General features: G+C 40.4%; 1 protein-coding gene across 3 annotated transcripts in view; it reads right to left on the bottom strand.

Moving 5' to 3' along the window:
* Positions 1-27,469, bottom strand: part of MYO18B (myosin XVIIIB) — a 2,352,406-nt gene that overhangs the window by 1,176,941 nt on the left and 1,147,996 nt on the right. For all 3 annotated transcript variants that reach the window (XM_044068483.1, XM_044068482.1, XM_044068484.1), the window contains one exon: positions 16,262-16,351. In XM_044068483.1, coding sequence (XP_043924418.1) covers positions 16,262-16,351 — 90 coding nt within the window. The remainder of the gene's footprint in view (positions 1-16,261; positions 16,352-27,469) is intronic.

Below are 27,469 nucleotides of genomic sequence, written 5' to 3' on the forward strand. Positions count from 1 at the left end.
TGTTAAATCTTGGCTTACTTCTGGTAGGTATGGTAGCCTCAACCAAGCCATTTACATGTTTGTACAGATTTTATGTAAATAATTCTGTATATGTAGCTGTATTCTTGGGGTTTTGGGGAGCCATGAACTTTGCCAAAATGTTGCTTAATAGGATGTAGTTTGCCTTAGAATAGTTCCTAACTATTAAGGGTTTAGTTTGGCTTGATTTTTGTTTTGAGAAAGACAGCATTGGAGTCCAATGTCACCAATGAGAATGTGACATGGGGGATGGGTGCAACACTTTCCCATGTTGGTAAGTACTACGTCTAATATTCATGATCCCCTATTTGGATTGAGCACTATCTGGTCCAGTGTGTTTGTGTTAATAAAGTCCAGGAAACATACATATGAGTTAGAGGCAGATATATTTCCCAGTTTATGCAGAGATAGTTAAATTCTCCCATGAATAGAGTATTTGGTTGGATGGTGAGTACCTCAAGAAGGTCTAGGCAAAAAATGTGACCTTCCTGAGTCAAAGAGGATGTCCTCTCACTGTCCAGGACATGGTAAGGAACCTTGCCTATGGAAACTTGGCCATGGATGAACTCCAGAGTGTCATCCTATTTAACCAACCTGGAGCTGCATTTATTGCTAATGTTGATCAAGACACCTCCACCTTTAGCACCTGCTTTGTGCTGCTGTTGGATTAAATATGTGGGAAATATACATAAGGGGAAAATATTAAGATACAACCAAACACCCTAATACTGGGTGATTTCAACTACCCTGCCATTAACTGGGAAAACTACTCATATACCAACACCTTTGCCCAACGGTTCTTGAAATTCATAAATTCCAATGCCCTGGATCAACTAATCATTAGTCCCACCAGGGGCACCAATATCCTAGACCTTGTCATTACCAACATGGGAAATCAATGCTCCACACCTATGGTCACCCCCTCATTGGTCAGGTCTGACCTTAAGCTAATCAACCTTGACATCCACATCCCACCCCCACCCTCCAGTAAGGAAACCTCTGTAAATAATTTCTCCAAAGCCAACTTCATGCTACTCAAGTCAGAAGTGCCAAACTTCATATCACCCATGTATTCAGGAATTGAAAGTTCAACTGCTGAATCCCACACTATGGCACTGTACGAGCACATCCACTCATGCATGAATCGTGCCATCCCCAATAGAACTAAGATGCTCTCCTCCAAAAAAAGGAAGCCAATCTGGTGGTCCCTTGCCATAAACATAAACAAACTTTGCAACAAAAGGAAGAAACTGTTGCAGAAAAGAGGAAAATCCCAGGATGCAAAAAAAATCCCTTACCAGCCTCAGTAAGAAGCGGAGATCCCTCATAAAATCCTCCAAAGCTAGTTACGAAAACAAAATTGCCAAAGTTTCCAAAGACAACCACAAGGCATTCTATAGCTATGTCAAGAATCTAAATGGCAATGCTAAGATCTGCTCTGAGCTACAACAGAATGGCATTAAATATACTGATCCCAAGGATAATGCCAATATCCTGGCAGAACTATTCAGTGCAAACTTCACCCCCCTCTCACCCCCTAAAGGGCCCATCTAAATACTTAAAAAGATTGCCAAATTCCAGTAATAACAGTCACACAGGTAGAAAACACACTCTCCAAAGCTAAGAATACAGCATCCTTGGGACAAGACAACATCCCAGGCTGTGTACTGCATGAAATACAAAATGAACTGGCACCTCACCTAAGTGTCATGTTTAATCATAGCCTTACCTCAGGCTTCGTACCCACTGAGTGGCACACAGCTACAGTCATCCCACTCCACAAGGGGGGATCCACCTTGGATCCCGAAAACTACCACCCCCATCAGTCTGACGAGCCTGATCTGCAAGGCCATGGAACGTATTATCATGAAACTTATAAACAAGGACATTGGCAACCTTCAGACACTGGACCCCATTCAGTTTGGGTTTGTGAAGGGCCGATCTTGTCCCTTGAACCTGACTGACTTCTTCGAATCAGTCTCCAGAGCCGTGGACAAGGATAAGTTTGTCTACACAGCCTATATGGACCTTGCCAAGGCCTTCAACACCATCCCCCACTCTGGAATCATAGATAAACTTAATAAGCTGGGCATTAATCCCTATGTCACTCAATGGGTTGCCAACTGGCTTACTGACAGAACCCACACTGTAAAAGTAGCTGACTTCAAATACAGCTCCAGACAAGTGACAAGTGGAGTACCTCAGGGTTCAGTCCTGGGACCGCTCTTGTTTGGCATCTACTTCTCTGAAGTACAGGCCAACACTAAGGGACTCTGGCTAACAAAGTTCACAGATGACTGGAAATTGGGAGCCATTATTGAATCCCCAAATTATGTGGATATTCTACAAAAGGGCCTTACAGAAACAGATGCTTGGTGCCAGAGCCGTGAGCTCAAGTTCAATGCCAAGAAATGTATAGGTATCCCCTTTTGGAAAAAATATGTACCCACACATAGGTGACAGTACACTAAACACCGAAAGTGTGATAAGAGACTTAGGGACACAGGTGGACAGTGGTCTCAACCACATCGCCACAACAGTCAGGAAATTCTATGTGGCACACCTCATCACTAAGGGCTTTTCATCCAGAAAAAAAGGAGGTCATTGTCCCACTGTACTCATCCCTCATTAGACCCATTATAGAATACAACTTTGGTATCTACCTCTCAAAACATCTGCATCAACTGGAAAGGCTGCAGAAATACCTCACTAAAATAATCACAGGCCTAAAGCAGATACCCTATGCTGACCACCTGAAAAAACTCCACCTATACTGTGTCACATATCATCTACTCAGAGTCGATCTCTGCTTAACATACAAGGCCATGTCAAACCCAGAGCTGTTGGACATGCTATACTTAAAGAAATCCCAATCCCTCAGAGACACATGCTCCAGGGATCTAAACCTTGTCATCATAATGAACAAAACATGCTGGAGGGATAGGTTCTTGACCCAGAGACTCCCCAGACTCTGGAATAGACAGCCAATACATGTCAAGCAGAGCACCTCTTTGGCCCTCTTCAAAAGGAACCTTGATGATTGGATGGGAAATTCACCCTGGGGATCGCGTCAGTCACCCTGCTAGACAGGGGTCCAGGGAAGCAAATACCGTGGGAAGAAATAGCCAGGGAATTGTTATGGCTAGGCTTGTATAGGCCCTAGAGTCAATAGCCTAGTACAAACCTATGAACCTATAAGAGACTGTATCCTTTCACTGCTAGAGTACTTTCTGGGGCTTTAAACAAAGTTTCAGTAGATCACAGATGTCTAAATTTTCCAGAGTGAGGAGAGCTTTAGGGTGTGGAATTTCTTGTGTAGGGTCCTAGCACTGAGCACCAACACCTTAAATTTGCTTTGAGTTTTTTTTTTTTTTTTTTTTTTTTTGTTATGTTGGTAGTTTTGGTGGATAAAGTTTTAGCTGTCATCCAAAAGCCTGGGGGAGGGGGGTGTAGACCATCCATGACAAAGCAATGCGGTCTGTTAACCATGCTGATAAAAAACAATTATTAAAATAAATTTTCTGTTCACACTGTAGCATCATCTCTGGTGAAGGTAGAATGCTGCTCAGCTCAAGACACATACCTGTCTGTGACACATATTCAGAGAGATTCATAATGTCTCTTTTCAGATAGTTCAGTGAGATATGCTTCAGGTCATTTACACCTACATGCACTCTGATGGAATCGTAGTTGTACCTATCCAAGTAACTTGAGTGTGTGCATGACACTGCAGCTCCATATAGGCAACTCACCCTTATTTTCTCCTTGTCCAGCTTGGTGAGAGGGGGCATCTGTGCATTGTATAACTGAATGCCGTATGATAAGAGTACCAGATAAAGTGTTTGCTTGTCTTGTGGACTTTGTTCTTGGTGGATCATTGGGTGTAGGCTTATGTGTGGTACTAGTTGTTGCTTTTCATGTATGCTTTAGTGATTGCTGAGGACTTGTATTGCTGTTTGCTGACTTAGGAGGTATTTGAGGTTTAGCAAGGTTTATTTTAACTGTCTGAGCATAAGAAGCACTATGTGTGTGGTGAGAGGTATGTAGTGTGTGCGTTCTTGATAACCTTGTTTGTAAGGGAGATTTTTGTCTCCAAGAAACATATGTATATGCATCTCTTTAATACTCTGTTTGTTTCTTTAAGGATTAAAAGATTTTCTGAATAAATGAGACAAGTGCTTCATTGTCTCAGGATGTCAATACCTACCAAGCTGGTCAAAGAGACAATTACATATCCATGTTGTCAGGACCTAAATTAGGGTTGGGCTATTATGGTTTAGGGACTTGGTTTTTCAAGGATCACCTGAGTGGTGTCTACATTTAAGACCACATGTTAGATAGTGCTAAGATCTGGTATTAGTGCTGTTTAATGCACTAACTAGCTACCCTAAGCCTAGCTCCATGCAAAGTCTTTCTGTGCTACAGGACAAAGTCCTAACTACTAGCTTTATAGATTTGTTAATATATAGGGTACTGCTATCCACCACTGCATGGTTAACAGCTCTTTGCAAATGTGCCTAATTTATAGCACACAGAAGAAAGGCTGAAAACTAATTGCCAAGCCCTCTGGCCAATAAGCAACTATACTCTGAGCTCCTTGTTATGTTTCTCAACTCCAAGAGACCAGGTAAACACATTCTACCACAACAGGGATGATCCTGATTACTTTAATGCAAAAGTAAGGCAAAAGTAACTCTCAAGTGCAGATTAACACCAAACAACTCATCATCTTCTTTCGGCTGTTCCCGTTAGGGGTCGCTACAGCAGATCACCTGTTTCCATTTCTTTCTGTCCTCTGCATCTTGCTCTGTCACACCAACCATGTGCATGTCCTCTCTCACCTCATTCATAAACCTTATCCTAGGCATTCCTCTTTTCCTGTTACCTGGTAGCTTCATCCTTAGCATCTTTTTCCCAATATACTCAGCATCCCTCCTCAGCACATGTCCAAACCAATGTAATCTTGCCTCTCTGGCTTTGTCTCCAAACCTTCCAACCTGGGATGACCCTCTAATATACTTATTCCTAATCCTGTCCACCCTCATCACACCCAGTGCAAATCTTAACATATTTAACTCTGCCACATCCAGCTCAAACTCCTGCCTTTTTGTCAGTGTCACTGTCTCCAACCCATATAACATAGCTGGTCTCACTACCCTCTTGTAGACCTTCCCTTTCACTCTTTCAGGTGCTCGTCTGTCACAAATCACTCCTGACACGCTTCTCCACCCACTCCATCCTGCCTGTACTTTCTTCTTCACCTCTATTCCACACTCACTGTTACTCTGAACTATTGACCCCAAGTATTTAAACTCATCCACCTTCGCCACCTCTACTCCTTGCATCCTCACCATTCCTCTATCCTCCCTCTTATTCACACACATATATTTTGTCTTAATCCTGCTGACCTTCATTCCTCTTCTCTCTAGAGCATATCTCCATCTGTCCAGGGTCTCCTCCACCTGTTACCTACTGTCACTACAGATCATAATCTTATCTGCAAACATCATAGTCCACGGGAATTCCTGTCTGATCTCGTCTGTCAACCTGTCCATCACCACTGCAAATAAGAAAGGGCTGAGAGCTGATCCTTGATGTAACCCCACCTCCACCTTAAACGCATCCGTCACTCCCACCGCAGACCTCACCGCTGTCACACTACCCTCGTACATATCCTTTAACACCAAACAACTAAGTCTCTAAAATGCCCTACGGCTGAGTCTCACCTTAAGCCTCCTTTTGTGTTTCCCAACTCTGAAGCCACTTTACTACTACCACTAGAATAGCAGTTCCAGTCTTCCTAGTGTAAAAAACCTACTTTGTTTAGCCAAAAGTGAAAAGGTGCCAACTAGCTACAACAAGTAATTGTCACTTTAAGACCCTCTCTGTGTTTCCTGACTCTGGCAGTCTAGGCTTCTTTTCTACTGCCAGTAGAATTGCAGGCCCAGTCTTCTTAATGTAAAAATGTACTTCAGTTACCCAAAAGTGAAAGGGTGTCAGAAACAAACCACTCAACTAGCTACAAGATGTAATTCTCAATTAAGCCTTCCTGTGTATATTCCAACCCAGACAGAGCAGAATACCTTTCTATTGCCACTAGAATTGAAGGCCCAGTCTTCTTAATGTAAACCATAGTTTGCCACAAGTGAAAAGGTACCAAAAACAAACCTAACAACTAGTTTAAAGTAATTACCAGGTGATTCAAAGGCAGGCAGGCAGCCAGTAATTTAAGCAGAAGAGATAAGACTGATAGTACATTCTAGGTCCAGGTATATAGAAGATGAGATTGGGAGGAGCTTCCAAGGCCAGATATACAGTATGGGGCATGATGTTCAAAAGCCACTAAATTCTCGAGAGAGCTAGTAAAAATGCAATAAAATGAGAGCCCACTCAGAACACCTGGGCATGGCCCAGAAACCACTTCACATGTACTGCAGACTGTGGAAATGTTTTAATTTAGTAGCTTTAAATTCAGATAAAGAGCAAACACAACAAGCAAAACTAATTTAAATGGTAAGATAAGTGCAGTATTTTAAAGTACTTCCCTAGATGCAAAATGTAGTCCAAATGCTTTGTTTGCAGTCTTCCAAGCTTCCAGCAGTTCCAGGACTAAGATCATAGGATAATAGGAAGTTACTAGGTGAATGCCCCTAGGGCCTTTACAAGCCTAGACAAGTTCTACCCTTATTTCCATGATCAGCACCTATTTCCCTGTCCAAGAGAGACACAGGTAGAATCCCCAGGGTGAATTTATGATTACACATCCAATTGTCCAGATTGTGTTTGAAGAGGGCCAATGAGGTGCTCTGTTTGACTTGAAGTGGGAGTCTGTTCCAAAGGTATGGTAACCTCTGGGAGACAAATCTGCCCTTCCAGAAGCTTCTATTAATATCACATACCAGGTTAAGGTATTTAGAGCAAGTAACCCATGCATCATTTGACTTGGAGACATGCAGCATTTCAAATAAAGCAGGGTCAGAGATTGCCTTTTATGCAAGGCAGATATTGCCTCTGAGTAGTCTGTATGAAACACAATAAAGTGACAGTGATTTCAGATAATCCACAAAGGACAGATGTGAAGACCTTGAATTTTCTTTGAGAGGAACCTCTGTGGTCTCTCCAATTGCTGCAGGTGCTTGGAAAGGTACATACCAAAAGGGGGGTTGTACTCAATTACTGGCCTGATGATAGATGAGTACAGGGAGGTTATAACTTCTTTTTTTCTGGAGGCAATGCCCTTATTTATGAGATGAGCAATATAGAATGCTCTTCTTACCACTGTGGAGACATGGTGATCCAAGGTAAGGCTGCTGTCAACCTGTGTGCCCAGGTCTCTCACCACTGAGTGCATACTTAGGGTGTTGCAATTAATGTAGTAGTTAGGAAAATAGCTCTTTCAGAAAGGGATGATAATACATTTTTTGCACTGAGTTTAAGGCCATGAATTTGGCACCAGTCATTTGTTTGTGTAAGACTCTCTTATAGGATGTTGACATCATTTGGAGATTCTATGACCATTCCCAGTTTGCAGTCATCAGCAAACTTTGTCTGCCATGCACCTTTAGTTTTTGCTTGTACTTCAGAGAAATAAATTCCACACATTAGAGGTCTCAGGACGGACCCCTGTGGAACCTCACTGGTTACAGGTCTGCTGTTGGAGGTGGATTCCAACATTTTGACTGTATGTGTTCCATCAGAGAGCCAGTTAGTGACCCATCCAACAATATAAGGGTTGACACCTACCTGGGTGAGTTTGTCGATGTCTGAAAGAGGGATACTGTCAAAAGCCTTGGCTAAGTCTAGGTAGGTTGTATGACCAGATTTCCAATTGTCCAGGGCCTTGGTCACTGTCTCAAAGAAGTCCACCAGGTTTAACAGGCATGACATCCCTTTGGCAAATCCAAACTAAGTAGAGTCAAGTGTTTGCAGATTACTTATATCTTGTTGATAAGGTCCATGATGATCCACTTCAAGGTCTTGCAGATAACAGGTCTATAGTTCCCAGGGTCAGTGGAAGCACCACTTTTATGCAAGAGAATAACAGTGGCCATTTTCTATTCAGCTGGGATGAAACTGGTGCTTTGACTTTGATTGAAAAGAGTATCCAATGGTGTTGCTAATTCTTGTTGGAGCCCATGTAGGACACAGAGTGGGATGTTATTATGTCAGATTGATGCTGTGTCTTTGGCCTTAGACAGTGCATTTATGACATGCTATTAGATATACAAGGTAGGGGACAGGTTGTAGGGCTGTCATGGGGTATGTGTGGTGGGGACAGGAAAGTGAAGTTTTCACAGAACCTGTCAGCCATCAGGTTAGCTAAGTCCACAGGCTCATTATGTGTGGTATTATTAACTACCAGTGGACCACAAATCTGTGCCTTTCCTTTTAGGTTACAGATGTAACTAAAGAATGCCTTATGACTGTCCTTAGTTGAGGAAGCTAATTTGGGTTCATAGTTTGCTTTGCAGGACTTCACAAGATGTCTTACCTACTTATTTAAGTTGTGGAGGGAGTTTTTTCAGTTTAGGGCTTGCTCCCTCATACTCCTAAACAGCAATTTCTTCCCCCCATGGCTGACAGATACGGGATCCCCTTAGAATGGCACCAGAAACTAAGCCAATTATTGAAGTCAATCATTTTCTATTTGTATTGAGGCATCATCCTAGGTGAAGGCAAAATGCTGCTTAAGGTTAGGGACATACCTGCCTGAGACACATAGTTCGAGAGCTCGGTTATGTCTATTTTCATATAGTCCAGAGAGGTACGTCTCAAGTCATTCACACCAACATGGACTATGATGGAGACATAACAGTACCTGTTATTGAGACACTTGAGTGTATGTGTGATATGGCGGATCCTGACACCTGACAGACAGCTGACCGTAACCTTTTTTTTATCCAGCCTAATGAGAGGGACATGTGTGTCTCACAATGGAATCACCTATGACTAATATTTTTGGTTTTGTGTTTTGCCTTAAGGGCTTGACAGGTGAGATACTTGTGCATGAGCTATTATGTGTATTGTGTTCTGCAGAGGAAGTACTATGTGTAGCATGCTTGTATTTGGGAAGTCTCTGTTGCTTAGGTATGTTTCTGTTGAGGACTTCCGCAAATGTAGGTATGTGTGATGTAGGTTTGGATGGAGTAGGAGGTGAAGTGTGCATGCTGACAACTCACTCATTGTAATATGTACTGACTGGTGTGTGAGAGAGCATGGATTCAAGGTTCTTAATATAGTTGCACCTGTCACATGTTGGGTTTGTGTGGACTAGGATTAAAGAAATATCGGTGCACATGAGTCAGTTGCTACACTGCCTCAGGATGCCCATGTTGACCAAGCTGGTTGGCAAAACTGTCAGAGGTTGTCCATCCATAGTGTTAGGTGAATTTATATGGTCAGGAAAAGAGGTCACACTTAGAAATGGCTAGTGGGTGAGAGGTGTGTTGGTACCTCTGAGGCTAGGCTTAGTGTTCCACCTGACAATAGAGCCAGGCCACAAAAATCCTCTGGAGGGCCACAAGCACAGTGCTAAGGGAAACATTAACAAGCAAAACATTTGCTTCTATGACCACCAACAGTAACCACCACTAAGCAGGAGTGCACAATGGTGTGCTACATGCAAACAAGCCAAGCGCAAATGCAGGGCTTAAATAAAACATGAAATAACCCTTTTAACTCAAACTAGTTAATAAGGCTTCTCCCTCTGAACTCTGTTCCAATCACCCTCAATTAGATGCGACCCAGACAGCACACTCCTCCCACAATGGTGCAGAATGGCTTTAACCAACAAAGATGGCTTGAATTTGGTGCACAGAAGTTACAAAACAGACCTAGAAACAGCAAATCTGGAACTGGACTATGCTACAGCTTAACTAGTACAGTATCCAGTAAAATGTGGCAAAAAACAGTTCAACGAATTCAAACAGTAAAATGCAAATACAGATTAAAAGTCCAATATAAGAGCAAAAACAGGGACTTATAGTTAGTTGGAAGCAATGGATGCCTCAGATCTTTCAGCATCTCAGTGAAGAGCTGGTTTTAGTGCTCAAGTGATACCAAACAGTCTAGATTCAGCAAGTCTGAATCTGGCTTATGCTATATAATCCAGATGTACTAGAAATTCAAAGTTCATAAAATTACAGTCACAACAGTAAAAATAAAGCAGCAATTCCCCAGCAATTTCCAGCTTAGAAGAATGTAGCCCATACTCTCCTGCCACAAGAATCTAAAATACAAACCTTCCTAATGTAAAACAACTGTTTTTGGAGCCCAAGTGATGAAGTGAGAACTAATTCACTTCAGAATAAAAGATGCATTAAACCTTCAATCAGCAATTTCCTGCTTAGAAGGGTGTAGGCTACCCTCTACTGCCACAAGTGCTTAGAGCAGAAATCTTTTTTAATGTAAAGTAACTGGTTTGGAACCCAAGTGCTTAAACCAGAATAATGATAAAGACACTTAGAATAACAGGCATAATAAGCCTTCACCAGCAATTCCCAGCTTAGAGGAGTGTAGGCCACACTCTCCTGCCACAAGAGTCTAGACCACAACCCTCCTAATGTAAAATTACTGGTTTGAAGCCCAGGTTCTTAAACCAGAACTAAGACACTTTCAGAATAACAGACACAATGAGTCTTCAACCAGATATTTCCAGCTTAGAAGGGCATAGGCTATTCTCTCCTGCCAGACATGATGGATGGCTGATCGTGCCCTGCCAACACTTTCTGCCCGGCTATAGATACTATTTATTAAATCGTGTTCATTGTGTGCTATGCACAAAAATAGACCTATATAAAGAAAGTCAGTTCCTCCTGTGCTCCACTTTCTCTGTTCACAAGGCTACGTACCACATCTTTTCTCTCACAGATACATGACTACATCTATAACTTTTATCTTTTCATACCTCTTCCCATTTTCACCCCATTTCTTTTTCCTTCTTTGCTTTTCTCTCTCCTTCCTTTATCGTATATCTTCCAAACTGCTGTACGCACTGTTTATAGTAAGCATTACATCCAGCATTTCATTATCAGTTTGTTATTTTGGGCTATTAATTCCATCCTTTGTAAATTTTGTTAAGATTTGTTGTAACGTATATGCTGCTGTGCACTACACTTTGTATTCTCTGTTGTTTACCACTGGCTTATAGTCCATATTCAAAAAGCCCTTAGAAATAAAAGGAAAGTAGAAGCCCTGATAAATGCACTGCTTTTGTTAATCTATAGTGCTAGCTTATTTAATGAAGAAAAGTGGGAAGGTGAATGGCTACATTCAGAAAACGGTATGATTTGCAGCAAAGGGTATTTGGAACTATGGGGTAACTGGATATTGTTGACTAATGTTCAGAAAATTATGGTTATCGAGGGTAACCATTTGAAATGTCATGTCCCACTAGTGTGAGTTCCAAAATATGGAGACTGAATGGCTGACAGAACAAACTTGCATGTATTAAAACCAAGATGCCATTTCTTGACATAGTCCCTTTTCTGTAAGGTATAGGTTCATAGGTTCATAGGTGTGTACAAGGCTAATGGTCCTGGGGCCTTTACAAGCCTAGCCCATAGGATTACCCTGGCATCATGCCACCCGACCTTAGTTCCCAGTGCCTCTGTCAAGTAGAGCCACTGAAGTGATCCGCAGGGTGCATTTTCTATTTCCCATCCACTCATCAAGATTTCTCTTGAAGAGGACCAGTGAGGCAGTCCACTTGACATGTATGGGAAGTCTATTCCATAGCATGGCCAGTCTCTGGGTTATGAACCTGTCCCTCCAGCATGTTCTATTGATTGTGGTAATGAGGTTGAGGTCTCTGGAGTGTGTGGTGTGGAGGGATTGGGATTTCTTTAGATGCAGCATTTCTAACAGAGCTGGGTCAGACATGGCTTTGTAAGTCAAGCAGAGATTACCTTAAAGTAGGTGATATGAGACAGAGAATAGTTGGAGTTTTTTGAGTCTGTCCATATACGACACATTTTTAAGGCCTAGGATCCTCTTTGTGAGGTACTTTTGCTCCCTCTCCAGTTGTTGCAGATGTCTAGTGAGGTACATGCCAAATGGGGCATTGTACTCAATGACTGGCCTAATGAAGGAAGAATAGAGGGAGACAATGACCTCTTTCTTCCTGGATGCAAAACCCTAGTAATGAGATATACCACATAGAAGGGCTTTCTGATCACAGTAGCAATGTGGTGGTCAAAAGAGGTTACTGTCAACCGGTGTTCCCAGATCTCTTATAACACCTTCTGTGTTCAGTGGACTACCATCAATGTGGTAATTCATGGGAACTGGGTTTGTCCCAAAAGGGATGATGACAGATTTTTTAGCATTGAGCTTAAGGCCATGGTTCTGACACCAGTCATTGGTCTCAGTGAAGCCTTACTGTAGGATGTCAACATCACTTGGGCAGTTAATAATGGCTTCCAACTTGCAATCGTCTGTGAACTTTGTCAGCCAGAGTCCCTTCGTGTTGGCCTGGACTTCTGAGAAGTAGATACCAAACAGGAGAGGACCCAGGACCAATCCCTGTGGGACTACACTCATGACTGGTTGGCAGTCTGACTTGAAGTCAGCTACTTTCACACTGTGGATTCTATCTGTGAGCCAATTTGCAACCCACCTAGTGATATAGTGGTTGATGCCTAGCTTAGTGAGTTTTTCTATGATTCCTGAGTGGCGGATGGCATCAAAGGCCTTGGCCAGATCAAGATAGGCTGTATGAACCACCTTGTCTTCATCCACAGTTCTGGTGACTGACTCAAAGAAGTCAACCATGTTGAGCAGGCATGATCTACCCTTCACAAAACCAAACTGTGTTAGATCCAGAGTTTGGAGATTCCCTGTATCCTTGTTTATTAGGTCCATGATGATGCATTCCATAGCTTTGCATATCAGACTTGTCAGGCTAATGGGGCGATAGTTCCCAGGGTCTGTAGTCGCTCCTCCTTTGTGGAGAGGGATGACTACAGCAGTGCAGTGAGGTGAGTTTGTGATTGAACAGGCACACAGGTGAGGTGCCAGTTTACTCTGTAGTTCCTGTAGAAAACAGCCATGGTTATTGTCAGGTCCCATAAAAGCTGCATTCTTGGCCTTGGACAGTGCTGTTTTAATCTACGCAGCAGTAATACTAGGTGCCTGGCAATCTACTGGTATTGTGATTGGTCCTTTGGAGGGGAGAGTGAGTGATAAAGTTAGCAATGATTCTGTCGGCCAGTATATTGGCAATATCTGTTGGCTCGGTATAGGAGGTACCATTGTGCAGTAGCTTACAGCAAATCTGGGTATTGTCATGGAGATTCTTTACATAACTATAGAAGGCCTTGTGGCTGTCTTTACAGTATGCTGCAATTCTGTTTTCATAACTAGCATTAGAGAATTTGATGAGGGATCTCAACTTTTTGTTGAGGCTGATAAGGGAGTTTTTTCCAGTCTTGGGACTTCACCTTATTCCACATCAGTTTCCTCCTTCTGTTGTAGAGTTTGCTTATTGCTGGGGACCACAAGATTGGCTTCTTTTTTTGGAGGAGAGCATCCTTGGTTCTGTTGGGTATGGTGAGATCCATGTATTTGTGTACATGTTTGTACAGTGCATTGGTGTATGATTTGGTGGTGGTCATACAGCTATTCTCCATTTGCATGGGTGCCATGAAGTTAGCCACCTCTGTTTTTAGGACCCCAAAGTTAGCTTTGGAAAAGTTTTTCATGGTGATTACCTTTGTGGGGGGGGGGGGGATTTCCAAGATGATTAGTTTGTGGTCAGATCTAACCAGGGAGGAGTTGACTAGTGGTGTTGAGCAATGGTTGCCCATGTTAGTAATGACCAGGTCAAGGATGTTGCTAGCTCTAGTGGGGGTAAGAATGAGCTGGTCCAGGCCATTGGAATTACTGAATTCCAGGAAATGTTGGGCAAGTGTATTGGTACATGAGCAGTTTTCCCAGTTAATGGAGGGGTAGTTGAAGTTGCTTAGTATGAGAGTGTTAGGTTGGACCCTAATATTCTCCAGGGTGCTTAGGAATGTGGAGTGTGAGTCTTGGGAGATGGTTGGTGACCTATAACAGGCTACAACCTGAATCGCTGTCTTACCCAATGTTAGCTGCACCTGAGATATGTCTGATGCGTTATGTTGGGCTACCAGTCTAGAGGTGTGCGCATCCTTTATGAATATGGAAACACTACCATCTTTGGAGCTTCAGTCCAAATTCTAGGGCCGAACGGTGTGGAATGAGTTATAGCATGGTAGTGTATTGGTGCTTTCTGCTGCCTTGAACCAGGTCTCTGTTACAGCACAAATGTCGATGTTCTCCATTTTAAGGAGTGCTTTGAGTAAGTGCATTTTGAGATTTAGACTTCTAAATTTGCCTTTGTTTGTAGCTGTTATGGTGGTAATTTGGTCTTTGGAACACCACCTAAAAAAAGTACTATAGGGGTGGCAAGAGTCTTGGCCAGTATCCAGAACCACAGTGATGAAAGATGCAGGCCATCTTTGGCAAAGCATTGAGGTATGTCAGTCATGTCATTCCAGGCAGACAGATACTGGATCTCCTTAGAATGACACCAGAAGCTTAGTCAATTGTTGAAATCAATAATTTTCTGCTTGTACTGTGGTATCATTCTGGGTGATGGTAGGATGCTGCTCAAGGCTAGGGTCATACCCACCTGGGCTACATAATCCGAGAGCTCCTCCATGTCTCTTTTCATGTAGTCCATGGAGGCATGTCTCAGGTCATTCACATCCACATTTCCAATGACAGAGTCATATTTGTACCTGTTGTCGAGGAACCTGAGTGCGTGCGTTATGTGGTGGATCCTGGCACCTTACAGGCAGCTGACTGTTACTTTCGTCTTATTTAACCTAGTGATTGAGACATCAGTGTGCCTCACTATCAAGTCACCTATGACTAGTGTGCTGGGCATGCTGTTTTGCCTTAGGGGCTTTGGTTGAGTGGCACACTGTTTAGGAGAGTTATGTGTCTCGTGATTAGTGTTGTGTTGTGGTTGAGTGTGTTTCTGCCTTGGACGTCTCTGCTGTTTGGCTAGATTTTTATTGAGAGCCTCCGCGAAGGTAGGTGTATGGTTTGTGCTTTTATGTAAAGGCAGTGCTAGTGTGTGTTCTGGAGGGCTATGTGTTCCATGTGGTGTGGTGCAAGTGCTGACCTTTTCCACTTGACCAGCTATTCCGGTCTTGGTTGGAGAGTGTGTGGCTTCCAATTTAGATATATAAGTGCATCTCTTGCAAGTCTGAGTGTTGGGAGGTAAGAGGAGAGGGTTGTCAGTGTACATGAGGCAGTTGCTACATTGCCTCAGGATGTCCAAGTTCACCAGGTTAATAGGAGAAAGCACAGGGAACTCACCTTTAGACATGCCTGGAGGGGTGGGCATTAATAATAAGTACTGGAGCTGTTTCCTTACAGAATGTTTAGTGCTGGTAGCACTTTTGTGTGGTACAATAATTGCTACAAGAAGTCTGGTATGGTAAAGTGCTAGTCTAATAAGCTAGTAAAAGTGCAGGAGAGGAGAGAACTAGCAGATCTAAGGGAAAAATTGAAGAGCAGACTTTGGCACCTCTCAGAAGCTTTCAAACAGTCCTGGATACAGCAAATATGTATCTGGACTAGCCTAGTTACAGGAAAGGTGGGAAATAAGCACAAATGCAGGCTTTTAAACCAGAAGGTTGAAAGAGATGGAAAAACTGCCCAAGCGTCAAATAAACTAGAACTTTTTGACCAGAAACCACTCCTCATGTGGTAGATAGGCTGCCAAGTGCTTACCACTCGCACTGATAAGCTAGAAGGCTTCCCTCCAACACAGAAAGGCTTGGGAGGCTCAGAAGCTTATATACAGTCTTGTATCTGGACTAGACTAGTTATAGGAAAGGTGGGAAACAAGTGCAAATGCAGGCTTTTAAACCAGGTGATCTTGGACTTGGTATATACAAGTTTAGGGCATGGGGGGAGGGTCTTGCCCCCACCGTAAAAAGAAGTTTTAAGAAGAAGAGTGATTTTCGAGATTTGCTCTTCTCTGGCTTTTTGGTCTTTTTTTTTTTGGCCTCTTGGCACTCAGTATTTTGAATGCCAACATTTCAATAGGGAGCCATTATTGAGTACAAGCTGGTTCAAAATCTGTGGTTGCTGTTTATAATAGATGAACTCTGTAATTCTATATATCATTCCACAAAGGACTTTTATAGTACTGAGCAATCTAAGTATTCATTATATCAATTAAAACTAAGAATTCGTGTACTCTTACCTTGCTTTCCAGTAAGTCAGAGCTTTGTCTTATTTCATTGCGTTCTTTTTCCGACTTTTCCAGTTTCCTCCTCAGCATCAAGATCTCCTCCTGAATATTAAAATCGTAACATTACCAGGTTAATATTGATCAATGCAGTCAAGTGACATTGTGCATTCTACTGCATGAACATAATACATGTTCTTTTCCACAAGCTTTGTGCAATGCTGTTACAACTGCAGTATATCAGTAGGAAACTGGAAACACAAGTAACTCATTTCATATCACCACAAAACTGATTACTTGACTGCATATCCTTGCTCTTGACAGAGGAAATGGTTAGCAGCCTGTATGTCATTTAAAGTGGAAAATACTTTATAGAAACTATCTGTGTAGACTAGTAAGTCTGTTGTGATTAGTACAGTCTGAAGATGATGTTCTTAATTTGCTTTAGACTGACACTGACATTTCTGAAGCACTGCACATAATGTAAGCCAAACAGTAAACTGCCCTGAGTTATTGACAGGCACGGTATAAATAAACTGTTACTTTCTGATAACAGGGTTAGTGACTGAGATGATATTCTCTCAGCAAGATATATCCTGAAGACATGGGTTTGATTCTTGCAGTCTCTACTTAGAAGCTGTGACTCCTTTTAAGAAGCATACTAAAGACAACATTCACAGGATACTGCTAAGTAAGATCAGCTGTATATAGGGGAAACTTACCTGGTTACTAAAAGAAACAAATATTTTTTACTTAGTGACTCCTGTCATTGTTATGATAACTTGTGACTACTGCAGATTCTTTTTATACTGATCAAAAAGTCCAAAGACCTTAATATGATGTAAGAGCTTTAATGTGAAATCGAAGCTTTATGATGAGAGTAGCTATAGCAAATTCTTCATTTACAGTCAGAGCAGTAGCAAGGCTGGAGTAACAGTCAGAGCAATAGTGAGGCTGGAGTAAAGGTCAGAGCAATAGCGAGGCTGGAGTAAAGGTCAGAGCAATAGCAAGGCTGGAGTAACAGTCAGAGCAATAGCAAGGCTGGAGTAAAGGTCAGAGCAATAGCGAGGCTGAAGTAAAGGTCAGAGCAATAGCAAGACTGGAGTAACGGTAAGAGCAATAGCAAGGCTGGAGTAAAGGTCAAAGCAGTAGCAAGGCTGAAGTAATGGTCAGAGCAATAGCAAGGCTGGAGTAACAGTCAGAGCAATAGCAAGGCTGGAGTAAAGGTCAGAGCAATAGCAAGGCTGGAGTAACAGACAGAGCAAAAGCAAGGCTGGAGTAAAGGTCAGAGCAATAGCAAGGCTGGAGTAACAGACAGAGTAAAAGCAAGGCTGGAGTAAAGGTCAGAGCAATAGCAAGGCTGCAGTAACAAGAGCGGTAGCCTGGCAAGTGAAAGAATGTGAGGAGGGGGGTTCAGCACTTTAATAAAAGCACCAGTTAGCCCTCCATCTGTTCCTGCAGCAGCACTGCCTGTAGAAACTGCTTAACTGACAAAATGACACAACTATTCAAAAATTCACTTTTTTAAGAACTTTTTTTTTTCATTTGATGATCCTCAAATAGCACAGGGTTGGTGCCAAAAAGGAGATTGTTACAGTACTTTGATTTATTATCTATTAGCATTTCTAGATGCTGGAAGAACTCTGAATCAGTTTGGGCTGAAAATGAATCAAATATATATCACCAGGTTGATAAACCAATTAACAACCAAGTGTTTAGATATTCAAAATACCTGAACGAGCCACCTTACTGACAAGTAGAATATAGAGGTTCTACATGAAGCTGAACATCATGTATGTGCAATTGTGGAAATTCAGGAAATGGGAGGTGAGGCATATTAACACAAATGAGGATCACTTATTTACCTGCAAATGAAGTATCCCATTTTCAATATTACAAATTCATGTCAAAGATCCTCAGTGAAGAGAGATGTGTAATGTAACCACAACTGTGTCTCTTTCCCAGCTTTGTGTAACTTTGGAGTAATACTATTTGAGTAGAGAGTTGTGATGATAGCAGCAACCTCTTCATATGAAAGGTACTGGAATGTATCCTACAAAGCTGTGCTCAGAATAGTGTAGTGCACTTTAGTTTTCTTAAAATATTGGGAAATACAGTCTGGGGTTTGTAAAAAGTTTGCATGCAGCACAAAACTGTACAAGGCTTGAAGGGAGTTATTGCCCATGTCTGAAATATTTGTATGTATGTAACATTTCCTGATTCACAAACATCTAGCTGTTTAGTAGTTCCACTTCTTTGTGCACTGCTCTGCAAGGATCCTTGGGTAGTACTGGAATCCATGCATGAAGCTCCATGCAGAGCAGCTATACAGCTGTGTAAGTGTACTTAGTTTACAGCTGCATTGCAGCCATTTAGTTCAATGAGGGAATCTTTGCAAGATGAAGATTCAACAAGAAAAACCAGAGAGTAGCGGTTTATTGTTTAAAGTTGTTGAAGATTCAGTCTCACTTTGCTCAAGCTGGAGATCTAAGTGAGCATTCATGTGCAGCGTGTTTTTATGAAAACACCAATATATATATATATATATATATCACATTTTATCACATTTTTGTGTACCTAATTCATCCTTTTCCCAGAGACAGAACCTGAATACAGACACATCACCAATTAAAACCTTCCGATTCACAGCTGCTCTTGGAGCACCCCTCCCATTGCAGTCACAGTTGCAGCCCACCACACACACACACACACACACACACACACACACACACACACACACACACACACACACATGCAAACACACACAAAGAAATACAGGACAGCTACAACATTATTTATCTGCCTCATCTGATTAAAGTACAAAGCAGACAGTTGTAGGCCCTATCTGGCTGTTGTCAAGCAGCAGTTACTATGGGTGTGATGCACATAGATCATTCAATAGAGAGAAAGATACTCTGTGTGTGTGTGTGTGTGTGTGTGTGTGTGTGTGTGTGTGTGTGTGTGTGTGTGTGTGTGTGTGTACATGTTTTTGTGGGTTGTAGGAACATATTTGTAAGCATGTATGGGTATGGCTGTGTATGTGGGTGTGTGAGTGTGTATGTATATATATATATATATATATATATATATATATATATATATATATATATATATATATATATATATATATATATATATATATATATATATATATATATAGGTTGTATTTTACTGTCACTGCACCTGCCAGACCCCCACCACACTAATCCATTGTCACAGCTCAGGTGCAGTATGTTAGAATGGAATCTTTCTCTCTTTGGAGACATAACAATTCATATACATGTAGACTATATTTTAATTCACCTCAAAGCCATGTGGCACATACATGGATATGAATCTCTGTATTACTCAACAGCACATCTCAGCTTACATCAGCAACACCAAGTTCTATTCCTGAGCTCAGAACTATGACTTCCACCCCCAATTATTTTCAGTGGGTCACACTTTAGTGAATCATGCCTGTGTGAAGTGCCAGGGATCCTCTGTTTTATGATATGCTATAACATTTACTGGATTATTACTCAGCTTTATTTGTCAGCAGGTTCTGCTCTATATACTATCAAGTATCTGTAGTTGCTCTGTCATACTGTACATTGGCAGCATTCATTCATGTACTGTCTTAATCTATTGTTTTGCATGTTGATGTTATTAAAACATGCTTCAGAGAAAAGAGGGTCCTACTTATTATTTCTCTGCAATAATGCTGTGGTCCCTGTTCCAATGACTGTCTCTTGTGTCTCCCATTTTATGCCTTATTGGTTAGTTTATAATTGGGAATTGTCTGGTGTGACCATTGTAAATACCCATTTTCAAATTAATAAATATATCTTTATTCAGGCTGAACAATATTTTGGGGGCAAAAACTAAAAAACTAATATAGTTTATTACATGTCTACTTAAGGTAAAGAGGAAGTTCTGATTACATCTAGCTTGGGGGATCCTTGTTAATGTTGTATGTCCTCTAACTACAATGTAATTTCATTACACAGACAAAGCCATTCAAATAACTTCTTATAATGTATTATGATGTATGTTGATGCCCTGTGCCTCAGCCTACAAACTTCTTCAGCTAAGGGATATATTGCTTTTAAATTGCTTTAGTCTTGTAGTATAACATCTGTTCTCTTAAAACTTATGTTTACTGTTCAGTCATTGGATTACTTAAAGATTTATTTTAACCTCTTTAGATATGAGAATATACTTGGCACGTTAACCTTCATAATACCTTTTTATTTGTAAAATGGCAACCAAACACGAGTATATGCGCTTTAAAATTAGCAGTCCAAAGATGATTGCTTAGTTGTTGTAAATTCATTTATTTGACATTTATTTGACATTTCAGTCTACTACTATGGTTCCAAAATAGCAGTTTGCATTTTTTTTTCAGCCAGAAAAAAGGATCTTAAATTTCTGCCTATGAGCATATATAGCTCATGTATTTGTACTAACGTTGTGCTTTTGAGCGAGCATAGCTCAACTATTTTGATTATCGTTTATTTTTTGTCTCTGTTGACTAAACTGTATTTGTGCAAAGTATGTGCCTTTGAGCATATATACCTCACACATCTGTATATCTTCCTGCTTTTCTATAGGCACTAAGTTAGTAGTGACTGCAGCAACACTGAGGCAGATTGCAAAACAGCAGAATATCCAAGTATAATCCTCAGTTTTGGAAACACAGAAACAAACAAACAAAAAATAACATACAACACCAGAAAATATTAATATACACAAGCCTGAATGCTTTAATTTCTAACAAATAATGCACTTCTGGTGAATATGTGGCATCCCTTAATTCATCATTTTATTTTTGAGGTTGAATGTCAAAAATCGCACATTTGTCCGTACAGTATGCAACGTAAATTGTATAATCTGCCCATTTGATGGATGCCAGATGTTTATGCGCCACTACAAACATGCACAGTCTATTACTGCCTGTGACTTATGGCAGCATGCTCTGGGAAAGCAGTTTCAAAATTAGTGTCTAAACTATTAGTCAAAGTAGTTACTGTAATGTCATTAGCATTAGTAGTACCAAAAAGCTTCATGACAGCTACCAAAAAAGCAGAATATCACACAAAAAATAAAATACAAAGTATCTATGCTAAGCACCAGCACCTGGAAAATAAAAGCATGAAACCCATGCAAGTTTTAGCCTTTCTCTGTGCAGCCTGCAGATACCGTTTGCCCAATGATCCTATAATGACATTCTCAAAAACTATGATAATCCCAACACACTGACATTTATTTCTCTACACAGATTATCATGCATGGCACATAACTGCATCTTCATTATGTGGTGACTAGGCACTATGATAATTACCTTCTGATATGATATTTTCCACACAAATGAAGTATTATTAATACACAAAACAAGACTACCTTCTCATAGACATTTAAATTTGAAAGGCAAGTTGAAATGGACAGGCCACCTGGTTATTCAGATTAAATCATAGTTTTATACCACCATGCTGGATGGTATTTGTAAGAGCATGTCTTCCCAATGAAAACAACATATATAAATTTTGTGTGATATTAACCTTTTTTATTCTTCCTTCACCTACCATGCTGCCTTGCATCATATATTTACCTTCCTGTGTTAAGTGCTTCGATGAAGATAGAATAATCTCTGATTGTAAGATAATGACGTCATACCTGCTTGTTAAGTGCAGATGTTCGCTGCTTCGCAAGGGACGGCTTGCACCTGTCACCCCTGGGATTCCGGATATTGGCTAAGGCTCTTGCCACCCCCATAGTGCCTTTTTTAGGCAAGGCTCAAATTCTAAACCTACCACCCTAGAAAACAAAAATGGGAAGAAACCAGGGGCGGCTCGTGGCATCGGGCTGCCGGACTGCAGCCCCCTCAGCTAGAGAGCTGAGTAGTTTATTTAATTTTTTTAAGTAAAAAAAAAAAAAATCTGTTTTTGTACAGTTTAAACTTAAATTTCGAGTCTGCGACTCGAAATTACGCGCATGCGCATTGCGCGCTTCAATCGCAACAGCGTTTTTTTTTTTTCCCTAAATTCTTGCTGGGTTGCTGCAATGTTTTCATTGCAGCCCGGAGAAGCTAAGGAGGCATCATTCTGATGCCCAGAACTTCCCAGAAATCTATGCGGTTGACTCACAAACCGCATAGATATGGAAGGGGCTCGGACTGCGACGTCCGCAGGCACGTCATGACGTGCTTGCTGGGCAAATGCTACTGATTGGTTGTCGCTCTCTTCCCGGGCTTTATGTGCTGGGAAAAGAGCGAGAATCAAACAGTTTCACTTGTGAGTCGTGACTGACAAGGGAAGGAAGGATTTACCTATTTTTATATTTTTTTTTTTGGGAGGCCTATATTTTGGTGCTGTTGCTGTGCTGAAGAAGTGAAGAAAGAAGTAGAAGAAGAGGAAGAAGAACAGAGTAGAATACAGTGAGTATAGTAAATGGTTGAGCTCTGGTCATACCATGGAAGACGAGGATATAGGGATTTTGGTTCTAAATCAGAGGAAAGTTGGATTTTCTAATCTGCTTCTGTTATTGCTGGATAACATTTGCTTAGGGTAAAATGGATGCTTCAAAACCAATCCAAACAGCTCTGTTTAGATCTTTTCTTGGTCAGCATAGGGATAGCTGTAGGAGATGTTATTGAAAGCAGATGACTTCACTTTCATTGTCTTTATTTCAGCATGTTTGTTGATGGCATGTGAATCAGTAAACTATGCTGGAGGTATAAGTTTAAGAAATTGGGAAGAAAACAGGTAATGGTGGGAGTAATATGTTGGGGAGGAGCTTTGTTTATTTGTAACATGGACCTTTAGATAGCAGCGTTTTCTTTTTATTTATATTTTTTGTTGGTACGGACCTTTAGATAGCAATGTTTTCTTTTTATTTATATTTATTTGTAACATCTTTTTATGATAATTTTTAAGGAGAATTTTTTTTTCCTGGAATGTTAACAGATTAGGAAATTAAGAGGAACTGAATAATGTCATACATTAATAGGCACTCTCGTCACCTGATTTTTATTACAGGAGACAATAATAATAGATGCAGAAGATTAAATTAACTAAGTTCGGTCACCAGGCAGTCTATGCCTATTCCCATGTGAATAATGCAGGGGTATGTGGTAGTTTTAATGTGAAAGTATCTGAGATATGAGCATAGATATGTTCTGATAAATAACAGTGGCAGGTTTCTTCTACCTAGTGAATATTTTCAGGGTAAATTGTTTTCAACAATATATGTAAAGGGCCCTTGAATAATGAGTGATGCAATTGAGCCCCCACCCACAGGAGCAGTTGGTCAGTTGGTTCCCCCTTTTAGTACATATGTTACTGCAGTATTCTCCACTCTCACGGGCAGTGAGCTAAAAAAATATTTCCTGAATTATTCTTGCCCGTGACTGCAGAAATCTGAATATAGTAGCACTCCACAATGGAAAAGAGCCGTGGTATAACACTGGGTACTCCAACAACCCATCTACTATCTGCTAGTTCCTCCCCCAGCAGTATTCACACTATAGTACATATGTAGTACCTGTGGGGTGACACCTATGCACACATCCTGCAGCATTCCATACAAATATTTGCTTCCATGCCACAGCTAAGCACATCTGTGTACATTGTGTACTGGTGCACAATTAATATATGTCTTGTGGCAGTATGTCAGTAGCAAGGTCACTGTTTACAAATCACATTAATGACATGACCATATACTATGTATAGTGTAATGCTCCTCTTAGCATAAAAACATTTACTTGGTAGTTTGATTCCATGACTCTCTATGCTGAGTTAATTGAATGTCATGGACAGTTCCAGAGGAGAGCACATTAACTCAAAGTCACGTACATTTACAGGGGAAAGCACATGGCTATGCAACATTATCCATTCCCCTAGACTGCCACTTTAGCATGTGGCTTCCCCAGTGAGACCGCTCTCCCTGCTTAGACCTCCACAAGGGAAAAAAACAGCAATAGTGCAGTCACTGAATCTGAAAGCCTTACTGTGATATGTGAGCCTTCAAAAAAAGGCATCCTCATCATGCTGTCTTTCTTAATGTCAGTCTCAGTCTTAGCATATGATAGCAGTTTGACATTAACATAATTTCTTTGGCATTTGGCTTAGAGGATTAAGGAGCTGATAATGAGCTGTTTCCTGAGGTGCAAAGTTTGATTCCCTTCGCCTCCACTGCCTAACTGTGTGACTCTGAGCAAGTCACTTTACCAGACACATCTCATATGCCGAGTGTGAAAAAGGTCTGTGGAGATCACTGCTGTATCCTAGAAAACAAACATTAATAAAGAGAGACATTTCAAACAGTGCAGTGAACCTGAAAAAGAACTGGGGTTATTTCACCATTTGCTTTTTTATTGGAAATTAGGGTCTGCAAGAATCATTTGATGCATATGTGACTGAGTTAAGGCACAGAGTTAAGCAATGTGAGTTTGGCAGTTTGCACAATTCATATAATTCATTGCAGAAAGATAGAATTGTGTGTGGCATAAAAGAAGAGAAAGAAAGGAGCACTGTTTGTTTCTGGCCTAATACTGTAAAAAATTGTGTGTGTGTACAGCAACAGAGTATTCAAGTAAACATACTTGTGAAGATTTGGAAATGTGTAAAACTGAAATTAAGCTAAAGTCTGCTGCTAATAGAACAATACTATAACAACAAAGCATAATAAGCAATACATGAGAATAATGCAGTAAGAATTGAAAAGTGATTATATGAAAATTTGTCATTCTTGTTCAGTGTGTTATTATTAGCATGAGAAAAAGCCCATGTCCATCTGTTAATAGAGCATGTGGAAAATATGGTCAAAGCAATCAGTTTTTGCAGGCATGCAAGTCAAAAAAGAAATGACAAGAGCTTGTTTTACAAGTGACTGAAGAAAATATACCTTTTGGCTGTACAAATGGCAGTGTGTTCAATACCCAAACTATCCCACACAAAGTAAAAAATAATTTGTCTGAATGCTTCTGATTTGTGTGCACAAATTATGTATGCAGTTTCTTCACTAAGTTAAAAAAAAAGCAACAGCTGTGTCATTAAGGATATCACTGGACTGGAAATCTGTGACTGAATGGTATATTTACCAACAGTTAAGCTAGATACCAGGGCCATGTTTAACATAATTATTGGAAGTTCATTCAAACAACTGAGTTTGAAAGATTCCCTTGTCTGAGTCAAACATGTCAATATTGACTGGTCAGGAGCACACATTGATTGTGTTACTAGAGAACAACTATCTCCAGGATAAAACCAGTGTGATTTCCCAACCAGAAAAAGCTGTATATTAGACCTGATCCAGTTGTATGAATGTGTTATAATAGAAGTTGTGTAATTATTACGGACATACATGTTTTATTGAGATTACATTAAGGCGTTTGACTCAGTCCTGAAGGTAGCTGCTTGAAAATTGGAAAGTTTGGGATAGGACCCAAACTTCAGGAATTACCTTGTTACGTGGTTGAATCACATGACTGAGAGGGTTTATACTAAGAGGATTATTGTCAGGAATCAGAGGAGCTATAAGTGGAATAACCCAAGGATTGCTAAGAGGCGTCAGCACAATTCATTGTGTTCATTTCATACTTGTTTGAAATAACAAAAAGCAGAAACAGCTTTTTTGCTAAGGTGGAATAGGAAGATGGAGATAAGGTAGTGTACTTGCTTTTGATGCAGAAGGCTGTGGGTTCTACTCCCACAGTAGGTAGATGCATTGCTGATACTGTACTGTGTTGTAAAGAGGGTGGATACTGCAGTCCTTTTTGGCAAAGATACCTAGTAACCATGAACCTGTTATCAGTTTGCCATCCATTCCCTATTGCGGCATTACTAGCTTATCATTTTTTAATGCATGCAACATGAGCAATTTATTCTTCAAGGGCAACAGGCACTTTATTTGTAGATGAAACAATGACATATAAAGTTGTTTGCTAGCAGCAACCTCTTTATTAGTTACAGATTTCTTTAATGTGGATTTTACTACTTCAGAGATTGTGCATATTTACTGATACTGTACTGGTGGACTATAGAAGGTTGAGTAAACTTTTTATGATGGAAATGTTCTAAACTGGGCAGTTTTGTCATTGGTGCATGCATTTTGTTTCATTGTTTACTGGAAAAATGCTCAAAACAATAAATTTAAAATGCCCTCTAACAACTGTACTGTATTGTACAAGGAATATAATGTAATACCGTCAAGAAGGTGTATCAAAGAGCATGTGTATGTTTCATGTTCAAGGGGCCTATGATTTTGAAAACAGCCCAAAGTTAATCTTTATCTGCCACTGGCAAAATGCATTTTCTTTGAATGTAGGTTTCAATGTTGTTTAAATGCATGTGAGTTTCAAGGGCAGAGAAGTTTTAATGCTAAGTCTATTTTCATTGTGAGACTACATTGCTTTGTTTAAAAGATATCTATTAGGGTTTGTGCTGTAAAATGCAAAATAAAACTTTCAAATGAAGTCCAACTCATCATAGAAGTAAAGCAGTATGCACATTAGTGTTTATGGTAAATTGAGTGAAATAGTCAAGTAATGGATCATTGGAATGGCTGCAGAGGCTCCATTCAACCATGATTTTGTCAGGGGGGAAGGGCAGCAAACTGAGACAGGCCCAGCTGAACTATACCTCCCAACTGTCCAGATTTTCAAAGAATGAATAGATTTTTGCTTCTTATTTTTGGTTTGTTCTTCATAATTCCTAAATGATTTGCCAGAAAACTACACATTTTAAGTCACTAAATAATGACACACTGAGTTTCAGACTTCATAACCTTCAGAAAAATGCATGCTAAAGTAAGAACTGTTATTCTATCAACTGTCTCAATTTATACAAGAGCAATTTTTAGTACTGTTTATGTGTTCCCCCAATATATTTGGCCTTATTCAGATTTACTGCATTAACAGGTTGAGAGGTAAATGCAAATAAATTGCTTTATAGAATTAGGCATAGCCAACCTCTCAACTGTCCCGATTTTGGCTCAAAATGTTGCTCTTCCCCTAATAATCCCTCCATAAAATAGCAATTTTGGAAGAAAACATGGAGGGTTTACAATTAAGAAATAACTATAATAATCAAAGTTATAGATTACTTGAAATGCATGTAGATTATTTTATTGTGTCAGCTGCTCAAGTTAGCAGTACTAATATTAAAGTGTCCCTTCTTTGACAGGTTCCCAGCTGTATTGTGTGGCTATTTCATATTTTTGCATCACATTTTTGGTCCATTTTTC

This window comes from Protopterus annectens, chromosome 4.part0 (assembly GCF_019279795.1).
Source record: "Protopterus annectens isolate FY-2018-M chromosome 4.part0, PAN1.0, whole genome shotgun sequence".
NCBI classification, from domain to species: domain Eukaryota; kingdom Metazoa; phylum Chordata; order Ceratodontiformes; family Protopteridae; genus Protopterus; species Protopterus annectens.